The sequence below is a fragment of the Fistularia commersonii genome, chromosome 8, assembly GCF_037954325.1.
Source record: "Fistularia commersonii isolate RoL2024-O1a breed Wild chromosome 8, RoL_Fcom_v1.0, whole genome shotgun sequence".
NCBI classification, from domain to species: domain Eukaryota; kingdom Metazoa; phylum Chordata; class Actinopteri; order Syngnathiformes; family Fistulariidae; genus Fistularia; species Fistularia commersonii.
In genome coordinates, this window is record NC_141291.1 from 5975106 (window position 1) to 5996789 (window position 21684).

General features: G+C 43.0%; 1 protein-coding gene across 1 annotated transcript in view; it reads left to right on the forward strand.

The window, feature by feature from the left end:
* The window catches only part of LOC147231712 (sodium channel protein type 5 subunit alpha-like), a 99659-nt gene that overhangs the window by 15263 nt on the left and 62712 nt on the right, over positions 1–21684 (forward strand). Inside the window, exons 8-9 of the mRNA XM_086150718.1 lie at positions 2051–2293; positions 7860–7923. Of these exons, the coding sequence (XP_086006844.1) occupies positions 2051–2293; positions 7860–7923 (307 nt within the window). The remainder of the gene's footprint in view (positions 1–2050; positions 2294–7859; positions 7924–21684) is intronic.

Genomic DNA, 21684 nt, shown 5'->3' on the forward strand with positions numbered 1-21684 from the left:
CATGGTCTGCAATTCACGGAAGAGGGGAGAAGGCGGCGATCATGTCGGGGTCGTCGGACGGAGGCACCGATGGTTCAGTTAGCATGTTGGCTAACATGTAAAAAAAAAAAAAAAAACAATGCAAGTATTATGTGTAATTCCACATTTATTACATTTTTTTTGACAATTCTTTGGCACCCCTTTTTTTTTTTTTTTTTAAATGTGTGTGGCCAGATCTGGAAACAAATTTCAATTGGACTTTTTTTTTAATTTTTTTTTTATTTAAGTGAAATGAAAAATAAAATTGAAAATGATTGCCATTTGGAGAATCACCCGCAGGTGATGAAAAGTAACGGAAAAAAAGACAAGAAATTAAACGAGGAAATGGAGAAAGTGATGAGGTCATGACACAAGTACCAGGATTGCACCAAAAAAAAAAAAAAAAAAGTACCAGGATTGCACCCGCCTCTGGTCCGCGTCTTGCGGTCACATGATCCGTCCTTCTCCGAGTCCGTCCTGGTTTCCGTGTCCGAGGCGGGTCCGGCGGCGGGAGGGGTGTGAGGTGTGGGCCCGCCTCGCGTCCCGCCATGTGGCCTGGCTGTCGTCCGATGTGCTGACGCCCCTCCCCCTCCCCCTTCCTCCTCTCCCTCTGTGTGTGTGTGTGTGTGTGTGTGTGTGTGTGTGCGTGCGTGTGTGTTGCTGTGCTTGTGTCTGGGCTTGTTGCAGATATGTGACTGAGTTTGTGGACCTGGGTAATGTCTCAGCCTTAAGGACGTTCAGGGTGCTGCGAGCGCTCAAAACCATCTCAGTCATCCCAGGTGAGGAAGACGCCCCCCTTCCTAAACGGGGTGGGGGGCATCAGTGTGTGGAGACCCGGCCCTGCGCGCTTCCCCCTCCGTGCAGAACCGCCGGGCGGAGGTGAAAGTGTGCGGGGGAAGGGAACCGCCCGGTTCCGGGGTGTGAGTGCACATCAGAGGTTGGGCACGGCTACCATCTCACACTTTGAAATGAATCACAAAATAGATTTTTCCATCTGCAGGGGACAGTACTTGATTTGCAAAAGTATACATCTATACATATAAAATACCATTGTTTTTGTACAAAATTTTACTTCAGCATGAAAAAAAACCATTTTTACAAAATAAATTTAATTCTCAAAATTTCATAACTCATTATGTGGTCCACATCCCAAGGATAATATTATTATCAATTATATTTTTATTAATGCCGTAATAGATTTCTACATTGGTATATTTGGTTGCAGTACCCATAGCGGCCTCTTGGGGGCCGAGTGTGTCCGTTAAAATCATCAGTTGTTTAGCAAATAGTCTGACGGCCGCTAACCTCTGTATGTTCCCACTCTGCATGCTAGCACGTAGCCTTAGCTGCAGTATTATTAGCATGTCATTAACGCAAATGATGATTGGCTGCTGTTATAACAATGTTAGATACATGTTATAACCATAACGGCGGCGGCGACTGACTCCGCACGCTGGCCTTACGAGTCACCCATTAACTTCAGACGCTTCAGGTGATATTCGCTGACAGTTTCGAGCTGGAAAGCGAAAAAAAAAAAAAAGTTTTCTTTTGGATTCATGCCAAAATCAAACAAAAAAACCCCAAGCAAAGCTTTGGGCCGATTTGCTGAAAACGGGCTGAGAACATGTCTGCTTCCCTATTTTTGTGCTCCAACTGTTTTGTTCCTGTTGTTTTTACCGTTTGTGCGTGTGTGTGTGTGTGTGTGTGTGTGCGTGTTTCCGGTGACAATTGACTTACCATGGAGGCAAATCCGATTTCTTAAGACAAATTTAGACAATGTTTTATCTTAGATCTAACTTCTAGAGTTGTACTGAATCTGATTGCGCCTCCGTGGGAACTGTGTCGTCGGGTGAAAACCGAAAAGGTTCTCATCCGACGAACCGTTGGCCTGTCGATTACCAATAGTATTGGATCATCATGTGTTAGGAATGAGTCAATTGACTGCAAAAGACATCAGAATTGGATTTCGAGTAAAAGTTAGAAGCGGCAATGTTCCAACGCGGGTTGTCATGTGACAAATGCGCCGCCGCAGGCCTGAAGACCATCGTGGGTGCTCTGATCCAGTCGGTGAAGAAGCTGGCGGACGTGATGATCCTGACGGTGTTCTGCCTGAGCGTGTTCGCCCTCATCGGCCTGCAGCTCTTCATGGGGAACCTGCGGCAAAAGTGCGTTCGCAGCGCGGCGCACTGCGTGAACGACAGCCTGCCGGCCAACGCCTCCTTCTACTGCAACAACAAGACCTGGGCCTCCATGAAGGACTTCATCGACGACGAGGGTGAGCGACACCACGGGATGGCATGGTTTTAGATATGTTACAGATAAGGTTCAGGTTCTGTCTATCTACTCATCCACTAATTCATTCATTCATTCATTCATTCATTTAATTTCATCTATTAATTTTATAATTTATGCATGCCTATCCATCGATCTATTTGTTCATTCATTTATTATATCCATACATTCATTTGTGCTTTCAACTGTCTGTCTATCTATTTATCTATTTATCTGCTCATTCATTCATTCAGTCAGTCATACCTTCACCCATCTATCTCATTTTTCATTCATTTATTATCATCCATGCATTTATTCACTAATTCACCCACCCATCTATCTATCTATCTATCTATCTATCTATCTATCTATCTATCTATCTATCTATCTATCTATCTATCATCTATCTATCTATCATCTATCTATCATCTATCTATCTATCTATCTATCTATCTATCTATCTATCTATCTATCTATCTATCTATCTATCTATCTATCTATCTATCTATCTATCCACACTTATATACATGTATATAACCTGGTTGTCACTCACTGTTTCCTACTAGAGCAGCAGTAAGAGCAGTCAGGGTTCCAGTATGTTCTTTAGGTGTCTGTGTGTGTGTGTGTGTGTGTGTGTGTGTGTGTGTGTGTGTGTGTGTGTGTGACTGCACTGACTGGTGTTTCCTAAATGGACTGGACAATGTCATGTTGGTAGCGCCGTGGTTACAGCTGACGTCAGTGAAGACACACACACACACACACTCACACACACTCACACACACATACACAGTGTCCACAGTTCAGCTGTTTACCGGGAACATCGTCCTTACAAGACCTGACACACACACACACGCTCATCTGCACTCGTGTCCTTGTGCGGACCGAATGCATTCCCCGGCCCCTTACTCACACACTGCCGTCCAGGACAATCCCATAATCCCCACAATCCCGGGTCGACGGTCGCACATGATTCATCATCGCGGCTGACCAATTACGTTAAGAGAAAAAGTTGATTAGAGCGTTGGGAAAAAGTTCAGTCAAGCTTGGTCGTTCTTTTTTATATCCATACGATAATAATAGTGTAATAACACGCAGGCATTTGTAATACATTGCATTCAGTGTGGTTTCAAATGATAACAAATTGATAATATAATCCTGCAAAAGATGATATAATTGATGAAGATGAAAAATAATCCGTTTTATTATGTTCATTTTGTGTTGTTTTTTGGCAATCGTCCTCTCGCTTATCGATTGTTTTTAAAATCACGGGCGCCGTCACGAATTGGCAAATCGTCTGATCAACGGATAATCTGTGAATATTTCATTAAAAGTGAGGAAAATAAGCTAAAAATATTATTTTATTTCTCTTCTCCAGCCATTTCCGACGAATGTCTCTTTAAAAATGTGTGTAATAGAGTTTGCGATTTGCGTGGAATTTAGCCCAAGGCGTGTTTAAAATACATAAAGTTTTGAGTAAACTGCAGTTGCGGAAAAATGGGAAATGAATCCATCATGGTTCAGCGACACAGTAATAAGCATGTAATAACTGTCATTTTTTCCGACTTCTAATTTGAAACAGCCCCAGTGTAAGTGCTACACTGCAAGTCCTCTTTCACTTTATTTATGTATGTATGTATTTATTTGTGTATTTTTTTAAACTCATCAATATGAGGACGCTTTGGATCATTTCAGAGACTATAAATCATTTGTTTATATGCATTTACATAATTTGTCTGGCTGCTCTTTTTCAACAACAGCTGTAATAACACTATTCGGGGGCCGTTTTGCACCTCCAAAACTTTGCAGTGGGTTTTGTTGGCGCACGAATAATGATCCCGACTCCAGCGTGAAATCTGATATTTTGTTTTTTCAGTAGTTTACGTGTGACGTGTTGTCATTACCTTGTTATTACGGTTGTTATTACCACTGACAAGTTGCAGTTGTATGCAGGGTTGCTGGAATACCATCAAATGCACTGGTTAAGATGGTTTGTAAGTGAGAATGAGCATGTGCACAGTGAGACATTGCACACGTGCACGCGCATGCACACATACACACACACACATAGGAGCAAGAACAGTAAAAGGTCATATGAGGTCAGTAATAGGTCATATAAGGTTGACCCAAGAAACATGATGTATATTTTGAGGACATGCTTATATACAGTGTACGTCATTGCACGTGCACACACACACACACACACAGGTGGAGGTCAGGTTTAAAGAAACACTTAAAAAACTGAGCCTTTTTTTTTCTTTTCACATCGTGTGACCAAAATACCGAGCAGCCTGGTTTATTTCACTTTTTTTTTTTTTTTTTCCCTCTCCCAAACATTTCAAACAACCCAGTTTGGCAACAGTTCTGTCACCATCACCCACAGTCCAGATTTTTCCTCCTCCTCTCGTTTTTCCAGCCTTTCTTTTCCTGTCTTAAAGGTGATTCGAATGATCATCGAAATAATTATGAAAATAAATTTCGGAACAAATATTGCAAAGAAAAGTGAAGAGGATAAAATAAAAAGAGCCTGCGGTGAAAAGACCACGTGATCCATCTCCTCCAATGAGCTACCGCGTTAAAAATGAGGTTGTAAATGATTTTGATTTTCTTCTGCTCCCGCCAAATCCTGAAATCTCCCAAAATAAAAGCCGGCTTTACAGTAAAACCACAGCGTGCTAGCCATCGCTAATGCACCTTCTATTTATTCGCTTCCAGTTTGTCCCTCCATCCATCACGTCAAACTGAATGTCCCCCCGCAGGCCCCCGTATCGACCCTGTAAAGAGCTGCCGTGAAACCCGAGAGCCGATCCCGCGGCAGCCCTTCGGCCCGCGGATCAATGCTGGACGCTCTCCATGCTAAATATTTCCCTTCATGCCCCGTTGGCTCCGTCTGCGTCGGAAGCGCAGGACTTCTTGGCGGAGGGGTTTCGGATGGAAACGGACACCCAGTCCCTTTTTCTGCGCTGTTTCTGTTTTCGGCTGTGATGCTAGCGCTAGCCGCTCTTACATTAGCAACACCAATTATTGTAAAAGTTTGTGTGAACTTGGCCAACACATTTGGCCAACGACTCTACCACTGGCTCACAATAATAATAATAATAATAATAATAATAATAATAAATGTTATTTTCAATTAACCTGATTACTTAAATAATGATAAAATGATCATAATAATGATAATGCTACTGCTACTAATAATAATCGCTATAAATATACTATTTGAGAATAATATCACATATTTATAATGTCACCCATATAATTTAAATATAAATCATATGATATATATAAAATTTATATAATACATATAAAAAATGCAATAATAATGAAAATGATTAATCACCATCATCATTATTATTATTGTAATCATTATCATTATTATTATAAATGTCAGTAGGTTGAGAAAAGCACAAGAATTATATAACTAATTACAGTTATTATGATTATTATTGTTATTATTATTGATATTATAGTCAGGAATTAAATAGTGAATGCATTATTTAATTTCGATATGTGATCCTGTGATTGACAGTTAAACAGTCGATGTTAAACCCCGCCTCTCGGTCCAATCGCGATTGGCTGTTCAAGAGATAAAACTAGCCGAGCGAATCATACAAATGACAAGCACTTCTAAATTTTAGAGAAAGAATCCGTAAAATTCCAGTCATAAGGACTAGCCGAAGGGAAATTGACTTTTACCTTCAAACTACCCATGAATTAATGCCATTTTCATGCCACCACTTTGTCCCGCCCCTAGTCCAACATGAACGCCTCTGTCATTTATTTATTCTTTTTCTCCCCCTGCCGAAAATGCAATCAGCGGTAATGGCCGGAGTTAAATGGTCTGAATTATGCCTTGAATAAAAGATGAATATCCCGAAGAGTTTGGCTCCCGTAAGGCAAATGGATGAAAATGTCAAGCCAGCTTTTAAGGTCACTGTTCCTCTGAAAAGCACCGGATACAGAGACGTCTCCACTACACACACACCCACACACACACACACATACACACACACACACACACACACACACACACACACACACACACACACACACACACACACACACGCACACCACCCCTTCCCAGTTACGTAAGACAGTGCCGCTGAGGATCTTTCAAAATTTTTTTGTGTTGCTCCTTCCTGCTAATGCGGCACTGGGTAGCATCACGGCATAAGTAATGAAAACAAGTGTTTGAACGGTTCCCCGTTGAAAGTGATGCTCGTTTTGAATAACGCCTCTTACGGGGGCAGGGAGGGCTGACAACCATTGCCGAGTTTTATTTTATTTCTATTTTATCTATTATATTCTGAATTGTTTTTACCATTCTCACAACAACATGTCACCCAGTTTCCACGTGCAAAAAATGACAAGTAAATACAAAAAAAAAAACTGGAATATAGTATAATACCCTTACCACAAAACAAAAATCCTTCAAATAAGTTTATAAATGATAATAATTGTAATAAATTACAGCTGTAGTAGTTCACTCTTCCTGCCACAGAGTACTGCAATAGGAGCTTTTCCATCTTAAGTATTAATACTAATAACTAGTTTCAATAACATTACATTGAAGGTGAAGCGTTTCCCTTTGCATTTGACTATGCAATAATAACTTGAATTATAAGTTTAATTCTTTCCCTGGCCAAGCTCATAACTCAATTTCTTTGTATATCAAAAAAATTTCCCCATTAAAATATATTCAAACACTATTAATCCAAACATCAATTTTTTTTACATGTTTTATAAATCTCTCTCTCCCTCTCTCTATTCATATATACATATATATACATACATCGAGAGAAAATGTAGTTTATAGATAAAATTAATGTAAAAAAAATGATATTACAGAATAGATTGCTTAACTGAACTTGCTTGCTACTAGCTTAATGCTAACAATTTATTGCTATTGCCATTGCTTTATCACTAAACTTAATTGCACAATATGAAATTGCGCAAAATTTTGGGGGCTAGATGGCATCATTTTGGATTTCAAACTGTGCCAGCGACTCCCCCAGCGTCGCTGCCGTGATCGGCATTACCATAAAAAAAGGACATCGACGTTTAAGCATGCTAACTATGCCAGCAACCATCGTCTGAAGAAGGAGACGCTAATGCTGCACTGTTCGTCGCTAACTCTCATGGATGCATGTTTTTTATTCGCCCGTCTACTATTTACGACGCCAGCACAAAAGCAAGATAGTTGCTAGATTGCAAATGAGTTAATAAGCTAGTGATGATAAACAGGCTCTCCGAGCCCATTAGCTGTAGTTTGCCTTCTTGTGTTTTCGGGGGTTCTGTGATTGACAGGTGATCTAAACCCGACCCCTTTCCTCCCATGACAGCTTGGATTGGTTCACAACTGCCAAACGCTTTTTTACAACCGTATCTTTGACGTTGTCTGGCTGTTAGCTCCTCACTTAAGCACGAATCGTGACGTCCACGTCAAAATGGCGTCGCTGGGCCTCGGCGACCTTTGACCTCTTCCAGAATTGAAGTGTCAGAAGTTAATTGATGTTCAAACGTCCGTGTCGGGAAAGTGATGTGGGATTTTTTCCTTTTTTTTTTTTTTGCAGACAACTTCTACAAGGTGGAGGGAGCAAAGGATGCATTAATCTGCGGGCACAGCAGCGACGCAGGGTGAGTGCACGATCTCGCAATGTGACAGCTGACTTTAAAAAAAAAAAAAAGGAGACGCGGGACCTGATTCCTGGTGGAGGCTGGAAAATTCTCATTTAATGAATGAGTTCATGTGTTGTTTTTCATCCTGGGCTTCCTCTGTTGGGCAACAGGAAGCTCATAAGGAATCCCTCAGCTAGTTAGCATAGCGCAATGAGCGGTTGAGAGCCTAGAGCCTTTTGTGATTAACGTTATGTAAACGGATCATCGGCTCACTCCTACTCACCACTTCATGAAATATTGGTAAATAGTCTCAACTTATTTAGCGCTTTTTTGCACGGAAGCATTCACCTATGCACTCACATTCATGCAATGATGGCGGCAAGGCCATCAGTGTCCTGTCCAAGGACACTTGGACACGATCCGTCGGGAATTGCCAACTCATCACTTACTTTCCAATTTTTCCCACCAGTGTTGAGGCTAGCATGAATGAGCTAATGCTGTTATGGCTCTTAATTTAGCCGGGCTGTATTCGTTGACTTTTTGACGGGTGTGAGGTCGAAAACGACACGGAAGCAGAAACAGAACATCGGCATGAGTTCAAGGAAGAGCTCTTCATCCAGAGACATCTGTAGATTTTCAGATGTTGATTTTAAGGGTGGTGGCACGGGGTTAGCGTTTCTGGCCCACGGCAAGAAGATCCCCCGTTAGATTCCTTTCTGTCCAGAGTCTCCATGTTCTCCCTGTGTCGGTTGTATCGGCTGCTCTGGTTTCCCCCTACAGTCCAAAAACATGCACAAGGTTCATTGGAGACCCTAAAATGTCCAGACATGTGAATCAGAGAGTTAAATGTTGTATTTCCAAAGAGTTGAACCTTAGCTTTTGAATTTAATTCCTTTGAATCAAGTCAATTTTTCCCACTGAAATAAATGTTGATCTGTTCTCCCGCCCAAAAACATAGCCTTCCTTTATACCTTTTTTATGGGTTTATTTGTGGCAAAAATACAGAAAGGAGCTAAAGATAACTTTAATTATTAGTATCTCTGGGTTTTTTTTCACATCTTGCCAGCACTTTACTCAGCATTTCCTTCACTAAATCAACAAAAGTAACACCAAGCTGCCTGTCATTCATTCAAGCTAGCAATCACATTTCTACTCCTTTTAAGACTTGACACGTTTGCCTCATTAATGTAGTCGCCCCTTTAGCCACATCATCCGTCTTTAGTACATCTTTGTTCTTCAGGATTATACAGATGGTCGACTACGCCATGTCGTAGTGCTTGGCAAGTTCTGTAAGATCCCTCTCTCTTACCTTTTTTAGATCAACTGTAATTCTTTCCTTCTTCTTAGCACCACAAGCAATTTTTTGTTGCCATAAAGAGGGCTAACTTACAAAAAAAAAAGCACATTATGCTACAACTCCACTACATGGAAAACCCATGAGTTTGTTTGTTTGTGTTCTCCTGCACGAAAGGCTGCAATTTAAAAGTTGATCAAAAACTCTGTTCATAGGGCAATTTGTTTGTTATTTGCGCCGTTCATAAGTCGAGATTCTATTGTACATGATTTATGAATGAGAGGGTGAATGGTCGTATGTCAGTATGCGGCACTGCGATCTACAGGCGACCGGTCCAGGGTTATCCCCGCCTCTCTGCCAGTGACAGCAGAGATAGCCTCAAGCATCACCGCCACCCTGTGCAGGATAAGCGGGATAAATAAAAAATGACAATATCAAAATACTCATCTCCTGTATTCTGGATATTTTCTGTATCGCTGACAGGAAACTAATCCCCGCCTTGTAAAGTGCTTAAGTTCATCCGAGCCCTCCGGACGCCGGGCGAGCGTGTTGACTCGCTGACGGTACCTTGAGTTGCAGTGTTACGTGTGTGTGTGTGTGTGTGAGTGTGTGTGTGTGTCGGGAGCGAGTATTATCCATGATGACTGTCGACACCGCAAGCGGGACACTGACAGACTCTGACTGATGCTGCTTTGACAATATAATGTGTGTGAGAAAGCGACAGTTACGCCGTTCAATCGGGCACCGCTTTGGGGGGGGAGCCCAAAGTTAGCGAAAGCTATCTAAAGATGCTAACGCTTGGCTAGAAAACCAAAAGGGCCGCTAACTGGAGGGTGTTCGGGGCAGGTGAAGCAGAAAGACGGGTGGGTGAGAGAGAGAGAGAGAGAGAGGAGACGGACGGGTGGGCGATCGGAAGGGACAGCTGCAGAAAAAAAGGAAGAGGAGGGTGAAGCTGGAGTGATGGGGTGGTGAAATGAAGAGGGAAATAGGATGGAGGCGCAGGGAGGCGAAAGTTTAAACTGCTGGCTGTGCGGGGGGGGGAACACGGCGACGGGCGCCATGGCAACGTTTGGGTTATCGGACATGGCTGTGGCGATGATCGCATCCGGGGGTTATTGATCAGCGTCGCCGGCCGATCAGCATGCAAGGTCCAAGAATCGTCCGCAATTTGAGCTTAGGTGCTTATTACTGAAAATGCTGGAAAAAACACAAATCAAACATTTAAAGTTGGGAAAAAAAAGCTGTGTGTTCAGTATGCGGGTGTGTGTGGGTGTGTGTGTGTGAGGGCACATGTGATTTTGCCACGCTTTAGCTAATTCCCGGGTGTCAAGAGCCTCTTGCAGCTTCGCTTTCCGAGGGGTCAAGCGGTGTCCGTCCAATCAAATGGTGATTTCTATCGTGGTGGAGTGGGTTTGTGGAAGTGGCGGCGATACCACGGCAACGGATCTCCGATCAGCGCAGACGGGGTTTAGTTTTTGTGTCGGCCGCTGCAGGAACAACAGTGTGACAGTGATGTTGATCGCCGTGTTGTTTGTTCGCCGAGCCAGAGCCGCTGACGCGTGATGGCTGATTTGCATGGCCCGGGGGGCAAAGGTCATTGAGCTAACCTGCTCTGACACACACACTGACACACTGCGACTCATGAAACCCGCCGCAGCCAGCAGGATCACCGCCACCTCCCATGAGCCCAGGGTCATTTGTTTTAATTTTCAGAACTTTTTTTCTTTTGCCTGAAAATTCTATTTTGGACAGTTTTCTAACTTCAGTTTTCAGCATTTCTGGAACAGAAGTTCTTCTTTCTTGCCGCTATTTATCCTTGGATGACGGTTGGATGTTTCTACATATGGTGATCGACAGGTGATTCGTCCGGGTTATACCCCGCCTCCTGCTCATTGTGAGCTGGGATTGGCTGTGTGCGATGGATATGCTGATGATGCAATGCAGGTAACGTAAAACAACGACAATAGCGAAAAGTCGCCGTGGTGTGCGACACCAGCGAAACCGTTCAGTTTGTGGCCCTTTGATTGACAGCTGACAAGTCCAGGTTAAGCCCCGCCTCTCGCTCCCGGTCATCTGTGATTGGCCATCTGTGTTCGATATGCTGATGATGTCTTGCAAATTATTTAAGACAATGAATAACAAGTCGCTCTATTGTAAAGCAACAGAGAAATGCTTCAAATTGTCACCCTGTGATTGACAGGTGACCCTGGCAGGTTAAACCCCGCCTCTTACTCACGGTCAGCTGGGATTGGTCGTGTGTTGGGTATGCTGATGATGCAATGCAAATAATTTAAATCAATGACAAAAGAAAAACGTCTGTCACACAAAACTAGTAAAGTTGTTCATGTCGTGGCCCTGTGATTGACAGGTGAGCCGTCCGGTTTAAACCCTGCCTCTTGCTCCTGGTCAACTGTGATTGGCTTTGTGTTTTTCACGCTGATAATTCAATTTAAATAATAACGTACAAGAATGAAAATAAAGAAAAGTCGCTTTGTTGCACATCGCCGGCAAAGCTTTTCAGCTAAATGGTCTTCTGATTGACAGGTGACCCGTTCAGGTTAAACCCCAGCTCTCAGTCAAAGTCAGCCGGGATTGGCCATCTCTGGTGGATATGCTGATATTGCAATGTGAAAAATTACAAACAATGAAAATAAATTGAACCCGTTTGCTGCACAACACCGGCAAAATGCTTCAAATTGTTACCCTGTGATTGACAGGCAACCCTTGCAGTTTAAACCCTGCCCCTCACTGATATGTAGGCCAGGATTGGCCATCTGTGTTGGATATCCTGATGTTGCAATGCAAATGACTTAAAACAATGACAATGACAATTAAGAATAAGTAGCTTATAGCACAACGCCGGTTCAATTTGTCGACCTGTGATTGACAGGTGATCCTTACAGGTTAAATCCCGCCTTCCCCGGTGCATGTTGAGATTGGTGCAGACAACAACTCAAATCGATTTGATTTTGATGAGTATCCAACTGGTTTGAGAAGAGCTGTAGCGTTGGCGGCGAAAACTGAAAACGCCGGAACCCGTCCTCACTCCCAGTGCGTCAACCGGCTGACAAAATGTGAAAGTTTCCTTCGCGTCACGGCCGACGCGTCCAAGACAGGCCTCCTCTCTGGCACGCCCACTCATATCAGTAGCGACTGTCGGCTTCAATCGATTTTATTCAGACTACAAATATTCTGTGTCACCCTGACACCTCTTTATCGTCATTTTGCGACGAACCTTGAGCATATTATGTCTCCATCAACATCCGCATCTATTTCTAAACCTAACCTAAATAAACTCTTGTAAAAGTACATTATAATTAATTACTTACAAAAAATATACTATATAATATAATATACTCATTCTATATTCAAATGACACATTTATACATTTCACTCTGCATGTTGTCTAATGTCTAATGCGCACATTATACTTTGTATCTTATACCATAATTTCCGGATAAATTTTCCATTTCCTATTGAGCGCGCCTGAATATAACCCACGGCAGTTATGAAAAAATAAATACATGTGTACATATATAGGCCGCACTTGTCTTAAAGCTGCAGGTGTCCACGTTGTAACATGATACATATAGATATTCATGATATTATATCATTATTTTTAATTAAAAAACAGTGCCTGTAACACAGTTGGTGAAAAATATAAATCATAAATAACAAAAGGAAAAGTCCATCCATCTGTTTTCTATCTCTGCTTTGCCCTACTCCAGCTGATCGCTATCTTCAGTGTCGGAATTGAACAGAGTTTCACGGTAATTTCATTGGTCCGATGTGACGAGGCTAAACATGTTGGCAGCATGAAGCTTGTTAGCCCAAAAATATCCATAAATTAGCCGCATCATGGTTTAAGCCTCAGTGTTCAGAGCGTATGAAAAAGGTAGAGCCTTATAGTCTGGGATATTACAGAAATTTAATGTTTAATGTTTAATGTAATACGGCACTTTACTGTTAATTTGCACTCGTCATCATTATTATTGTTATTATTTAGTTCATTTCATTTTGTAAGAAATGTCTGTATGTCCAATATATGCCAAGAAATTTAAAATTAAGCTGACTTTGAATCCGTTTCAAGTTTGTATACTTCGCATATTTCAGTTGTTAGTGAGAATTCCAAACGCTTCACTTGATTGTAGACGTCTAGAAATGAAGCTCCAGGTTTAAAAAACTCAAAAAAATAACAAAAAGGAGTGCGTGGGTATGTGACGCTAAGGAAACATTCACATTCGGTCAGGCGGTTGATGCAGCGGGGAGTGAGGACGGCTTGTAAGATCCCCAATGATGCCGCCATATTCTGAACCAATGGCAACGTGAGCAGGGGATTTAAAAAAAAAAAGAGCGAGCCGAGGAGCTCACAGTCCTCGTGACCCGTCCGTCACCCCCCCAACCCCCCCCGTATTCTGCTGACATGCCTTCGACATGCCACGCGGTCGTCCAGCGCCCCGGCGACCAGCCGGTATTAAGCCGTGCCCCGTTAGGGATGCTAATTAGCCGCCAACATGAAGCGGTGGGGGGGTTGGTTACCGCGAGGCATGCAGCCCCCGAGGTCGACCGTGAGGAAGCAGGTCAGCGACACCCTCCTTTTTTAACGGGGGGTTGTTTGGAGACTCGACTCTTTTTGCCTCTTTTATCGGTTCCTTTGTCAAAACTTTGGTGGTGCTGACGTATTGGCCAATATTTCCTGTGAAAAACTCATACAAAAAAATGGCGCCGAGGATGTTTTTGAACGTGTTTCCAAAAAAACCCTCAAAGTCTCTCTTTCCGTTGCCCTTGAAAACGATTCCCCGGCGACGCCGGCGGAGTGGAATCCGTAGAATCTGCAAGCGGAGCCAAAGAGAGTGTGTCCTGCGCGACAACACAGGGTTTGGAGTTTGTTTGTTCCTGACAAAACGCTGTGGCGGGTTTCCACGACTGGAATCAGTGCAGACGCGGGAGGAAGAGGAGGAGGGAGCTCAAATCGCGAGTAGAGATAAACCAAGAGCGCCGAATCCAACTGTTTATTTTAGAATGATATTAAAATCGAGGCAAAAAAAAAACCAAAAAAACAATAAAATCGAGGGATAAAATCGATGTTGAAGCGCAGGGACAGGCATGATTAGATCTTTTCAATATTGATATATTGATCCGCCGAGGCCCGAGCAACGTCAAATAGTCCCTCCCAAAAACGTGCGAAATGCAACAACATAACGTTGACACGCTCGCGCGTTCCAAAATCGTCATGGTGATGATGTTAAGATCAGCCAAATCTGCAAAATCGGCTACTAGAAACACGTGAATCAATGGTTAGCTTGTAGCTGTTTGCCAGCAAGGGGGTGCGAAAATGCAAAAGTGCCGGCGCCACCTTCACGTTGTGATAGGGCGTGGCGTGGAGGGGGGCGGGGCTTAGATCAGGGTTGGCGCCGTTAGCTTAGGAAATAGTTCCTGGAATAGCTGTTCCAGGAAAACGTTACATCGTATAGCTGATATTCATCATTCCATTAGCTTCGCATACACTGCTGGTGGTCACTACATAAATGCACAGTGAATGTTTGTGCGTGTGCGTGTGTGTGTGTGTGTGTGTGTGTGTGTGTGTGTGTGTGTGTGTGTGTGTGTGTGTGCTCCATTAAATCAGTTAAGCATTCATTTCTGCTCACACTGATGCTTTTCAAACTCACCGTATGTCTGCTAGCTTCTGTGGCCTTACCTCCAGCTGGGTGCATGTTTATGTAAGTGTGTTTGCCTTACTGTGTTTGTGCGTGTGTGTGTGTGTGTGTATGTTTGTGTGAATGTGTGTTCTCTACAGCCCCCACTCTGTTATAAATGGTTAAAACATTATGTTAAAAGCCACGCTGATCAATAACTCAACTCCGGTATTGAAAACATTTTCTAAATGGTTGACGGTTGATTTTGTGTGTGTGGGTGTGCATGTGTGTGTGGGTGTGCATGTGTGTGCATGGGTTTGTGTGTGTGTGTGTTCACATGTGAATGAGACATCTGTCCAATGTTCAACCATTCGACTCAAAAGAGACTTCCACCATCAACACCGGTCCACGGGGAGATAATGTGTGTGTGTGCTTGTGTGCATGTGTGCATGTGTGCGTGTGTGTGTGTGTGTGTGTGTGTGTGTGTATGTGTGTGTGTGTGTGTGTGTTGAGAAGGATGTGCTGTGTTTTTTTTTTGTGTTCCTCTTCAGAAACACAGAAAAAAAGGTATTTTGTGTCCCGCCCCCAGAGGGATGTCCCTGCAGCCATTTTTAAAATATCCCGGTCCTTAAAAATTCCCCTGATGGCACCATTTTTTATTTTTTAAAGCGACAGCATTCGCCGGGACTTGATCTGACAGGAGAGCAAACGGGCGGTGAGTCAGGCGGAGACAAAACGCGGAGGCGGGCGGATGTCATTGGCTGCTCCCGTCATTCGACCAAAACCGCGGGTGAAGTCACGGCTCAGGAGACGGGAAGGGCACGACTGACCCCCGGACATCCAGCGTCTCCATCTGTGACGCCTGACTCCCCCCCCCCTTTAAAAAAAAAAAAAAAAAAAAAAAGTCTGACGCATCCTGCCCGCTCGTTACATCTTCACACTTTCGAAAAGTTCTTAGTTTCTTCGGTTTCTGTGTAATTTTCAGTTAATAACATATCCTGCCTGTTGCTGACGGTTACCAGGTCGTCATAGCAACGGGATGACATCGGGGGCCAATCCAAACTAACTCCCAGAGCAACAGGCAGGGTTTAAGTGACACCTGTCAATCAAATGGGAACTTCTCATTCGTGCCCACGGACATGGATTTGAATCGTCAACCTTCTTGCCGTAGCGGGGAGGTGGCGGGGTTGGATTCCTCAAAATAAAGTAAGAAATGCGAAATATAAAAGAAAAAAAAAATCCGGTAGCGTTGATCTATTATATTGTTACGACGCACGTTTTCAGAAAATCCGGAATTTTTATTATTTTTATTATCAAGCGATGGAACGGCGAACGGGTTTTAATACGGAGGATGAAATTAAAGGTTACCCGCCCACGAGCGTGGCTCCCGCCGGACGGGTGATATGAGCTCCACTGATGTGGATTCAGAGAATACCAATTAAAATACGATAAAAAGGAAAATACTGGCTAAAAAAAATGCCACCTGAGTAAACCAGAGCCGCGAGGCAAGGACGCCCACCCGAGGAAAAACACCAGACACCGTGACCTTTCTCTTCCTGCCCACGTCCAGCTCCCTCAGAAGGGATCAGGAGACACACACACACACACACACACACACACACACACACACACACACAAACACACACACACACACACACACTCGGGCAACATACATTGAATCATGTGTAACCGAAGGACAGATCCAAAAAGCGCGAGAGGAGCCACGGCTCAGTCCACTCAGGGGACGGAAATCAGATTTACCTGACGATTCTGAACCATTAGACAGTTTCAAAGTCAGTAACCCGAAACCATAAGTGGCGTCCAATCGGTATCGCGACGCTTTCGTCCCGAATCAGGGACTCTTGCGATCCTTTCACATCCCGGCTCTTGCGAAGCCACGTCCAACAAGGTGCTCGGTTTAACTTGACTGATTAAAAATGTCTCCATCCCGATCGTCCGGTTTACTGCTAACTAAGACCAACGTCAGCCGCTTTCAAACAAAACTGTTCTAGTAACTGTCCGGCTCGAGTTTCGTTCCAGTAAGTAGCCTCCGCCGGGCTGCCTTTTTTTTTTTTTAGTTTTGCATTCACACATGGTGTGACTCAAAAAAAACTGCTGTGAAGAAGAGAAACACAACATGGACGACATGGAGATCCAAAGCTGCTGCGGCATTTGTGCTCCGCATGTCAGGAATAAAAACCATAGACTTTAAAATGTTTAAAAAAAAAAAACTTTTTTTTTTTTTTAATATACTTATTAGACTAATTATTTTCATAGTAAAATAAGCATTCTGACGACCAACCAAAGCATGGTGTTATGTATCGTGGCCTCTGATTGGCTCAGCAACCGTAGCATCATTCTCTGCAGCTCCTGTGCTTAGCATGCATTCAGCATCTCGCTCATCTTTTTCACATTGACTTGCCATCGCTACTCATAGTGTTACTATAGCTATCAAATATTTTATAAATAATAAAATAAAACTATGGTTGCTACTTCACGGATTTTCTGGTTTTGGAAAGTAGCTGCTGCGACAAACAAGAGACTGCTGGAGTTCTTAAAATTAGTGTGCTGCAAGAAATATTTGGTATTGGGTGTGGCTTATGAGTTCCACCAAACACCTACGTCATATGGAACTGTAAAAAGCCGCTGCCTCAGACTAGGACCTGAAACACATGGAGTAACCAGGGTCCCTGTTTCCTTTGGGGTCCGAATGCTCCAAGAAATGTCCTCCTTCCCCGCAAAAAGTTTGAAAAGCTGCAAAAATGCTGTTGTTTTAAAGAACTTCTGCCATCACCCTTTGTGTAATCAGTTCATATGGTAATGTTGGTGTAGAAACTTGTGTGTGTTGATATCCTCTAACAACCTGGCAGGATGTTGCAAGGCGCCGTGCACGCTAGACCTTAACAACTTGTGAAATGAGTTTATGGAGGGGGAGGAACCAACGACACGTGAGGTGAAAAAAAATAATAGCGCTTAAATTGGGACTTACATGTGTAGTTTTGGAGGAGGTTGAATGACGGGCAGTGGGCGCTCGCATGAGGCCCCGCCGACCCATCGGAGATGTCATCGCCTATCGAGCTCACGTTCGAGTCGTCCCTGACTCAATCCTTTCAGCTTCAGCATCACCCTAATTGGATATAGCTGCTTTTGCACCGTTGGAACTTCTTGCAGTTCCTTGAAAATAGGCTATTAAATTTCTTCATTTGAACATCTTAGGAACAGGGGACCATGGACCTCCCTCAGCTTCTAGAGCACTGTAACTTCTACTCCCAGGCAGGATCTTTTCACAGTCATGTGACATAGGGGCTTAGTGATAGGTAGAAATCATAAGCCACACCCCATCACAAGATGTTTTTGGCGATGTGCCATTTTTAAAAACTACTGTGGTCACTTGTCAGCTGTTTATTTTGTGATGAAATGGACAGAAGCAGCAACAAAAGGGCCAAAGAAAGAGGTCCGGGGCCCTCTGGGCTGCTGCACCTAAGATGGGTGTCTGGGGCTTGCAACGTTTCGGGCAAAATAAGTCCCAGGTTAGCTAACGGCGGAGTTTGCATACAGCGTAGCAGCGCATAGAGAAAATAAAAACACCTCAACCCATTTGATAGACAGTGTCGTGTTGATTGTGGCGCTTAAGGTACGTTGTGGTCCCCCACTGTCCTTGCTAATGTAAAACTAATAAGTTCCCCTGGTGGAGGGTACATCCTGGAACCAAAACTCTTTGGTAGAACTGTTTTGTCTGAAAGTGGCTAATGCAGACGATTCAACTTCACGCAGTTGACATTGGCGTGGTCAGACTTTTAGCATGGGAGGCCTTCAGACGGTCATTTAACCAAGGGACAACATCCACGTGACCTTGCTAGCCGAATGGCGCGGGCGACCCGGTCAGAGTGATATCAGGGCTGACGTCGAGTTTGTTTGTTTCAGGACTATTTGAGACGGAGCGACCAAGACGTTTACGCTCCGGGTAAACGAAAGGAAAGGAGGTAAACGGTCTCGGAGAGATGAATATGTATCGACTGGTTGCCTTATTGACACGGAGTCGGCCCGGAGCTGTTGACATGCGGGCACAGATGGACTTCCTGTGATTCAATCAATACAGTCTCACGCTTGTCTGAGCCCGACAATGTCAGGGGCACGCAGAAAAAAAAAAAACAACCTCACTGTTGGACAGTGAACGCACCGTCTCACTTAGGCCTCGTAATTTCAAAGGCTCATTGGTGCCCACAAGTATGCTCGAAAATGGATCCACACGTTCTGACTTTATGGTACTTCCATGTGCTGCCTGTGATCGTTCAGTGGGGTGTCCATTAGGGGGCGCCACTGGGGGTCTAACGTTTTCATGAATAGGAAGACGTGTACAACAAAAACAAACATGGCGACGGCAGAATAGGTGGTGGTTCGGTAGCCCCTGACAAGAAGGCAGAAAGGGGATACCGCTTCATGGGCCAAGGTTGGGGTAGTGTACCAGGCAACAATGGTCTGCAAGACCCTTTAATGCGTCACGATGTGGTAGAAGAATAGTTGGATGACGAACGCCTCTTCTGGTATTTCTACATGTTCGCCAGGGTAATAATCCTTACATTCTTCAATCCTTTCAATAGTGAGCCGTCAAAACAGTCCATAGCCACTAACATGCTAACAGATAAATGACCGGACTCGATCAGGGAGGACGAGGTGTCAGGAGGATGATCGCATGATCCCGGACTTTTAGCCAGAGGTCTTGGATGGTCCGATGCTACGTGCACTGGGGGAATAATAGGTGGCGCCCCCTACTGGAGGCAGCTTTCCCCCTTGCTAGTCATTATGACTACCAATACGTTTTTAATTATAAATCCATATTTTTAAAATTTGTAGAAAAATGAAATTCACCGTCTCCCTCTTGATGTGATGATAAGTAAGATCATCACCTTATCATTTATTCTTTGTTGAAAATTTAAAAAAGGTACGGGTTCAACTCCCCCGGCCGTAAAAAAAAACAGTTTCGTAATACCAAGAAGAATTTTTGCATTTTTTTGTTTAAAAGAGCTCATTAAAAAACGAGATGTGCCCAATTGCGTCGGCTTTCGTCATTATTAAAAAGAATAAATTAATTACACGGTAATAACAGCACCCTCACAGTGGTAGTTACAGTCAACAACACCTGCAGTGTTTTTTTTTTAGTTCTGCGAACCCATTAACGTTATATAACATCATGTCTTTTTTTTCAAATGTGGTGAAACAAAAACTGAACTTCTGTCGCGTTTAATTATGTTTAATGCATCTGAGTAATTTCGACACGTAACGGCAGAATTAATAAAATAAAAGTTTTGAAAAAAATGAATAAAATCAGCTGTGTGAGGAAACCATATGAAGCGACTTAGGAGTTTTTCAGGTGAAGCCTCAGGAAAAGCGAGCGTTGCGTCTCTGGAGTTTTCTCTGTTGAGACTCATCGATCGGCAGCCGGCAGAGCTGATCTCGAACCCGCGCCCCCCCAGCGGACCCCCAGCCCCCCACCAACGCCTCCGCAAAGCTCTATTTCCGTAGCGTCACATTATCCTGTAATCATGTAGATACAGCTGCTTTCAAGCCAACATGACTCCGCGAGAACCGCCGGGAAACGTCTGACTCACCAACGCGCCGATCGCTGAGTAATGGCTTCACGGAGAGGGAGGGGCGAAGGGTCGTCAACCCCCGAAACCGGAATCCGATAAACAATATCTTCTTGCGGCTTCTTTTCTTCACCTCTCATCCGACAAGCTTAGGCTTTCACAGTAATGAAACAATAAGCGGGCTTTCACATGGCCGGGAACTCACGCCTTATATATATAATTATAATTATATATATACTATAATAAATTATAATAAAATGTAATTAAAATTGTGCTCTTGAAGATTCATTCACTCACCCGCTCATGTACTCATTCACTCCCATCCCGGCTGTCATTGGCCGAGAAGTTGGGGTTCAACCGGTTGATAAAACCATTCAGGCTCTCATTCAGGCATCATAGAGAGACATGAAGCCATTCACTCTGTCATTTACACGTTATAAAGAGACATGAGACTATTCATCCTCTCATTTAGGCATCATCTAGAGACAAACAAACATTCACCCTGGCATTAAAACCTTATACGGGGACATACAACCATTCACCCTCTCATTCTCATGCATCATATAGAACCTTGCAAACATTCACCCATTCATTCAAACATCACATGAAGACATACAACCTTTCACTCTTAGTCAAGCGTCAGTTAGAGACACACAACCATTCGCCCACTCATTCACTCATCATATAGAGACATGCAATTTTTTTTATTATTATTATTGTTCTAATTAGTATTCTTATACTTATTACTATTTTTGTTAGTTTTTTCATTTTTGTTTCTCTTTTTTCCATTATTTTGTATTATTTTCAAAATATTTTATTATTCTTTTTTGTTATTATGATAATGATAATAATAATAATAATAATAATCAATATTGTTATAATAATTCATTGTTGTTATTAGTATTATTATTATTACATAATATTATTACAATATTATATATAATGAATTATTATTTTTTATTATCATTATTATAATACATTGTTATCATAATATTATATATACTGCATTATTATTATTATTATTATTATTATTATTATTATTATTAGCAGGCTGAAAATTGTTTCTACTTAATGTGTGAATGAGAGGGTGAATGGCCGGATGTTTCCATTAGTGGCCCGGTGATTGACAGCCGACCCGGTGATTAATTCCATCCGCCCTTTTTCTATGCTCGAAAAACCCGGACGTTCCCCGCTTCATTTCAGACTCTGTGAGCAAACCTTGACTCGTCCAAATAAAAAAAGAAAAAGTCACGTCGAGCCG